Raw genomic sequence first — 7,177 nt, 5'->3', positions numbered from 1 at the left:
TCTGGCCAGCATGGATGAATTGAACCAAAAGGTCTGTTTCTGTGCTGTACATCTCTGTGACTCTATGACTCTAAGCATGAGTGGATGGAGTCAGACTCAGGGTTTTTGTTTTGCTTTCAGTTGATGTTTGGAGTTGGTTGGTGAAGCTGATAGATACAGCTCTCTCTCACTGCTGCAGCAGAAAGCTTCGATTCTGTCTTTTCTGCTAGACTGTTTCTTTCAGTATTCCTGAACTAGAAGAAAGGTAGCATGTGAGGAAAATCTGTTTTGCTGAATTTGCCTTTGCCCAAGGTGTGTTTACAGGATGTTATTATACTGGAACAGTTGGTGATAAGTAGTTAAATAATAGTTTAAAATATATTATTTTAATAAATATTTCAACAGAATTAAAGTCATGTCAATTTTTTTGTGCTTTGTATTTTTACTATATTGTAAGAATAAAGTGTGTTTTGCTCAAAGCCTAGTTGTGGACCTATTAAATCACATCTGAAATGCAGCACCTAACAGTTGCCTTTAAATAAAGTTAGGGTCCAGACTATCTCCTTGATATATTTTAATGGAATTTAGTCTAACTAAGAACACAAATGAATACAGGCCTAAAATGCTCAATCTCTCTTTCATAAAACAAACCCCTCATCTTTGGAATCAACACATTTTCCTAGAGATCAATCTTCAATTGCTTGACTGTCCAAGTGGACATTGACAGCCCTACCTGATCTTCAAGCCATCTTGCTTTTCCTCACGGTCCAGGTGAGCCCAGGTGTGTTCAGAGGGTGGGTAGAAGGCGGGGCTATTACCTGGCATCGGTCGGGTTTGTCACCGCCCCCACGCTCCAATTGGCTCGGAGGTCGCGATGGGCGGTACCGTTCACGAGACGGGGGGCTCTGCGCCTGCGTGATGGCCGCCTCGCGCCGCGGCTGTTGGGGAGGGGCCTGAGCTTCAAACCGAAAAGGGGGCGGGGATGCACGCGCGCGCGAGAGAGAGAGCGAACGAGCGCGTGGCCAGGCAGAGGGACCAGGAGCCAGCCCCGAGCCCTGCAGCCCGTCAGATCGCGCAGGAGCGCGGCCAGAGCGGCGGCGGTCTCTGTGCCGGCCGGCCGGGCGGGCGGGCGGGCAGGCAGCGACAGGGGAGCCCTTGAGCGGAGTCGGAGGGGAGGGTGGTGGAGGTGGTGGGAGACGCGAGCGCGCGCCGAGAGCGATGGCCGATCCTTTACGCCGGACTCTCTTCGCCAAACTGAGGGGCAGGAAGTCCAAGAAGTCGGCGGGCGTCGGGACGAGGAGTCAGGAAGGTAAAGCGAAGCTTCCCGAGGAGCAGCGGCGGCGTCGGCAGCGGCGGCTACCACAGGAGGCCGGGCCCGGGGTAATGGTGGTTGGCGGTGTGAAAGTTTTAGCGGGGTCGGGGAACAGCGGAGGAGGAGGAGAGCAGCAGCAGCCGGAGGATGAAGAGGAGGAGGAGGAGGGCACCGTCAGGAGGAACCGGCGCCCGGGTACCGCCAGCGGCCGGGGCCGGCAGAGCCCGGAGCAGCGCCGGCTGCGAGCCGCGGAGGGGGGCGGGGTGGGGGGAGGGGCAGGGGGTCAGCTCACCTCCCCCCTCCCCAACTCCACCGCCCCCCCCTTCCACCACCACCACCCCCTCCTCCTCCTCTCCCCCGGCCGCAGGCAGTCGCTGGACAGCCAGGAGGAGGAGGAGGAGGAGGATTACTACGACAACCCGTGGCTGGGGGGCTGCGAGCGGCCGGTGCCCGCCGCCGCCGCCCCCTCCCCCGCGCCCGCCGCTGCCCTCTCCCCCCACAGGCACAGGAAGCACAGCCTGGACAGTGCCCGGGAGAAGGAGAGGCTCCGGAGCCGCTTGCACGAAGCCTATTACCTGCTGATCCACGCCATGCACGGCATGCCGGTGGAGATGGAGAGCCGGGGCCGCCTGGCTGCTCTCAGCTGCCAGTCCCAGGATAGTGTCTGCAGCCAGTCCTCAGTCAGGGCTTTAGACAGTGACGCCTGGTCCTCTGATGAGATTAGCCCGCAGCAGCAGGTATCTGATGCGGATTCTCTGTCGGGTCGCCGCAGGAGAGGATGTGCCAGCGGCAGCATTGCCAACCTAGTCAGTGGGGTAGCTAGAGCGCCCTTGCCACGCTCAGTCAGCGATGGGGTGATTAATTACCTGTCCTGTCTCGCTGACTCTGACCTGGAACGTGAACAGTCAGGACACGGTCCTGCCTTCCTCAGCCTTGGAGAGGCGAGCCAGACCTCCTGCGGTGCCGGGAGCACCTCGCCCTGTGCCATTCACCCCCCAGAGTGTGCACAGGGTGCAGGAGGTAGCCCCGTGTTGGTCGGTGACTCTAGCTGCGAAGTGACCAAGTTTAGAGATCCCAGCGACTTGCTCTGTGGGTCATGTGACAAGCAGGATGGTAGCCAGGGATGCTTTCTAAAGCCGCCTGCGGTGACGGTCAACAAAATGCAAGAGTGGATGCACAGGGGACGCATGCTGTCCTTGGAGATGAAAGAGCGTATTAGTGGCTCTGTCAGAGTCAGTGTGCCATCTGGTTCACTGTCATGTCAGGCAGCCAGCAAAGAAGTAGACGTACAGAAGACCAGCTCCCCTGCTCCTGTAAGAATGCAAGGAAACAAAGCAGCGCCGTTCCCTCCCAGCCAGAGTCTCTTGCCGACAGGTAGGCAGTTGCTGCGGCAACTGGATCACTCCTTCATCGGGCCCTTATGCGTGGATCTGTCGTCCAGCGTGAAGTGTCCGGCTGGTGTCTTACTCTCCAGAACAGGCTGTCTGCAAATGGGATTCTACCTCTTGCCTCTTTGGTGACTAACACTGGTGGAGGCTTTCTTTCCTCGGACTACTGATTTTGAATTTTAAAGCTGGTAGAAGGCTGTCACTAATCTGTACTGGTTATAGGTGCATGATGTGCTAACTTTATACACCTGTGATTTAAATGGGGAATCTATAATTCCATCTTAATCGAATAGATATCTCACATACTGATTTTTAAAAATCAGTTGACATTTCATGGTAGAAGTACTGTATGGTGTTAGTTTTGCACTTAATTCATACTTAGGTTCATAAACACTTAAAATATTTATTGATGGGAAGATTCATACAAAGTATAAATCTCGGTTGAAGATTAGGTGATATTGCCACCTGTCCCTACCCCCTGCAATTTGCAAGCTTCTGTTTGCATTCACAATGCTGTATTTTTGGGTACCATCTATTGCTTTCTATTTGACAGATGAAATTGGAATGCTTTTGTGTTATTTCCTTGGTTAATTTACACCCATGTGATTTGGCCACAAAATATTTTATGAAAGAAAAGTTGAATATTGGTTTGAACAGAGAGCATGTAGAATAAATCAAATAAATTTGGTTTGGGATGTTTGAGTAACAGCAGGTAAGGTCTAGCTTTATAGTTCAGTTGAGGTACCTTTTTAGAACATGTATAAACTCATGAATTGCTTTGTAAAACTAAGCTTATTTGGTTCGTAACACAATGAAGCACTGCTTTCCCTCTGTCGCTGAGCCAGGTTTGGTCTTGCAATGTCACCTTGTTCTCCTTGAGTAGGCTGGTCATATGATATGTGATTAAAATACCATGCTCAACGGATAGATGAGTATTTAACTAAGATGTTCTCAAGAACCTTTGTAATTTATTTATCAGCCTTCTGTAGAGCTGCATCGGATCTTTATCAGTTTAAGCACACATTTCTTTTAGATGTTTAGAGCATTTGGTACATTTCCATGCTAGTCAACAGATCTGACTCCACTAATCTCATCTTCCTGCTTTTGACCCATTACTCTCGAGGCTATGGAAGTGAAAGTAAATACGTAATTACTGTTTAAATATTACAAGAATTTCTAACTCGACCACTCTTTCAGGCAATAAGTTTCAGACTCCTGCCACCCTTGGTGAAAAACATTACTTCTCAACTCTCCTCTTAGCCTTTGTCTTACCTTAAATCTGTGATCCCTGGTCATTGACCTCCCTACTCTTCGCAAGAAGTGCCTATTGATTTTCTATATTTATGCTTCTCCTAGAACATAAAACATTACAGCGCAGTACAGGCCCTTTGGCCCTTGATATTGTGCTGACCTTTGAAACCAATCTGAAGCCCGTCTAACCTATACTATTCCATTCTCGTCCCAGATGTTTATCCAATGACCATTGAAATGCCCTTAAAGTTTGTGAATCAACTATGGTTTCAGGCAGTGCTGAGTAAAGAAACTACCTCCGACATCAATCACTCCTCAATTTAAAGCTATGTCCCCTTGTGCTAGCCACCACCATCTAAGGAAAAAGGGTCTCACTGTCCACCCTGTCTAATCTTCTGATTACCTTCTAAGTCTCAATTAAGTCATCTCTCAATCATCTTCTCTCGATTGAAAACAGCCTCGAGTCCCGCAGCCTTTTCTTGTAAGAACTTCCCTCTGGAAGAGGTAACATCCTGGTAAATCTCTCTGAACCCTTTCCAAAGCTTCCACCTATAATGCGGTGACCAGAACTGTAGACAATACTTCATGTGCAACCACACCAGAGTTGCAGCATGACCTCATGGCTCTGAAACTCAATCCCTCTATCAATAAAAACTAACGCACCATATGCATTCTTAACAAACTATCAACTGGATGGCAACTTTCAGGCATCTGTGCATGTGGACACAGAGATCCCTCTGCTCATCTACACCACCAAGAATCTTACCATTAGCCCAGTACTCTATTTCTGTTGCTCCTTCCAAAGTGAATCATCTCATACTTCTCTGCATTAAACTCCATTAGACACCTCTCAGCCCAGCTGTGCAGCTTAGCTATGTCCCTCTGTAACCTACAACGTCCGTCTGCACTGTCCACAACTCTACCGACCTTTGTGTTATCTGCAAATTTACTAACTCATCCTTCTATGCCTTCATCCAAGTTGTTTATAAAAGTGACAAATAGCAGTGGACCCAAAGCAAATTCTTGTGGTATCCTACTAGTAACTGAACTCCAAGATGAACATTTCCCATCAACCACCACCCTCTGTCTTTCAGCTAGTTAATTTCTGATCCAAACCGCAAAATCATCCTCAATCCCATGCCTCTGTATTTTGTGCAGTAGCCAACCATGGGGAACCTTATCAAACACCTTACTGAAATCCATATACATCATATCAACCGCTTTACCCTCATCCACCTGTTTTGTCACCGTCCCAAAGAGCTCGATAAATTTGTGAGGCATGACCGACCCTTCACAAAACCATGTTGACTGTCCCTAATCAACGTACTCCTTTCTAGATGATTATAAATCTTATCTCTTAAAACCTTTTCCAACACTTTACCAACAACTGAAGTAAGGCTCATTAGTCCATAATTACCAGGGTTGTCTCTGTTCCCCTCTTGAACAAGGGAACAGCATTTGCTAACCTCCAGTTTTCTGGCATTATTCCTGTAGACAATGGCGATGTCAAGATCAAAGCCAAAGGCTTGGCAATCTACTCCTTGGCTTCCCTGAGAATCTGAGGCTAAATCCCATCCAGCCCAGGGGACTTACCTATTTTCATACTTTCCAGAATTGCCAACACCACATCCTTGTGAACGTCAATCCCATTTAGCCTGGTAGCTCATATGTGTTCTCCTCAACCACATTGTCTTTTTTTTTGTGTGATTACTGATGAAAAATATTAATTTAGCGCTTCTCCTAACTCCTCTGACTCCATGCATAACTTCTTGTTACTATCTTTGGCCCTAATCTTATTCTAGTCATTCTTTTATTCCTGATATACCTATATAAAGCCTTTGGGTTTTCCTTGATCCTATCCACTAACGCCATCTCATGTCTCATACTGGCTCTTCTTAGCTCTCTGTTTAAACTTTCCTGGATAACCTGTCAAGTGCCCTAACTGAGCCTTCAAATCTCATCCGAACATAAATCGCCTTCTTCCTCTTGACAAGAGATTCCACTCCCTAAGTAAACCATGGCTCCCTCGCTCAATCACTTCCTCCCTGCCTAATACGGACCTGTAGTAGCTGTTCCTTGAAAAAGCTCCACATTTCAATTGTGCCCATCCACTGCAATTTCCTTCCCCATCTTATGCATCCAAAATCTTGCCTAATCACAACATAATTGCCTTTTCCCCCACCTATAACACTTGCCTTGTAGTATATACCTATTCCTTTCCATCGCTAAAGTAAACATAACTGAATTGTGGTCACTATCTCCAAAGTGCACACCTACCTCCAAATCTATCGCCTGGCCGGGTTCATTACCCAGTTACAAATCTAATGTGACCTCCTTCTCCCCCCCCCCCCCCCCCCCCCGTCTACATACTGTCACGAATCCCTCTTGCACACGTTGGACAAAAACTGGCCCATTTTAAAGTACTTGAACTATAGTATTCCCAGTTAATATTTGGAAAGTGAAAGATTCCATAACAACTACCCTGTCACACGCTCTCCTATCAAGAATCATCTTTGCTATCCTTTCCTCTAAATCTCTGGAACTATTCGGAGGCCTATTTAAAAAAAACTCCCAACAAGATGGCCTCCTTTCCTGTTTCTAACCTCAGCCCAAACTACCTTAGTAGATGGGTCTTCATCAAGCATCCTTTCTGCCACTGTATTCTGTTTTTGACTATCAATGCCACACCTCCTCGTTTTACCATCTTCTCTGTTCTTACTGAAACATCTAAATCCTGGAACCTGTAACAACCATTCCTGTCCCTCCTCGACCCATATCTCCGAAATGGCCACAACATCGAAATTCCAGGTTCCACCCATGTTGCAAGTTCACCCACCTTATTCCGGATGCTCCTGCTGTTGAAGTAGACACACTTCAAGCCAATTTCTTGCTTGCCGGTGCCCCCTTGCAACCTTAAAACCTTATTTTGGACTTCACTATTCTCAACCTCCTGCATGCTCAAACTACATTATCGGATCCCATCCCCTTGCTGAATTAGTTTAAACCCTCCCAAAGAGCATTAGCAAAATCCACCCCCCCCCCCCCCCCCCCCCCCAAGGTATTGGTACCCCTCTGGTTCAGGTGAAGACCGTCCTGTTTGTAGAGTTCCCACCAATCTCAAAGAGCCCAATTATCCGGGAATCCAAAACCCTGCCTCACGCACCATCCCTGCCGCCACATGTTCAACTTCTCCCCCTCTCTATTCCTTGCCTTGCTAGTGTGTGGCATGAGCAACAAACCAGAGATA

General features: G+C 48.0%; 1 protein-coding gene across 1 annotated transcript in view; it reads left to right on the top strand.

The window, feature by feature from the left end:
- Positions 1-1,010: 1,010 nt before the first annotated feature.
- The window catches only part of syde2 (synapse defective 1, Rho GTPase, homolog 2 (C. elegans)), a 165,216-nt gene continuing 159,049 nt past the window's right edge, over positions 1,011-7,177 (top strand). The window contains exon 1 of the mRNA XM_060830651.1: positions 1,011-2,665. Within this exon, the coding sequence (XP_060686634.1) occupies positions 1,198-2,665 (1,468 nt within the window). The 5' untranslated portion in view covers positions 1,011-1,197. The remainder of the gene's footprint in view (positions 2,666-7,177) is intronic.

This window comes from Hemiscyllium ocellatum, chromosome 9, assembly GCF_020745735.1.
Source record: "Hemiscyllium ocellatum isolate sHemOce1 chromosome 9, sHemOce1.pat.X.cur, whole genome shotgun sequence".
NCBI classification, from domain to species: domain Eukaryota; kingdom Metazoa; phylum Chordata; class Chondrichthyes; order Orectolobiformes; family Hemiscylliidae; genus Hemiscyllium; species Hemiscyllium ocellatum.
Note: the sequence above shows the minus strand (reverse complement) of the source record. Positions and strands in the feature narration are given on the sequence as shown.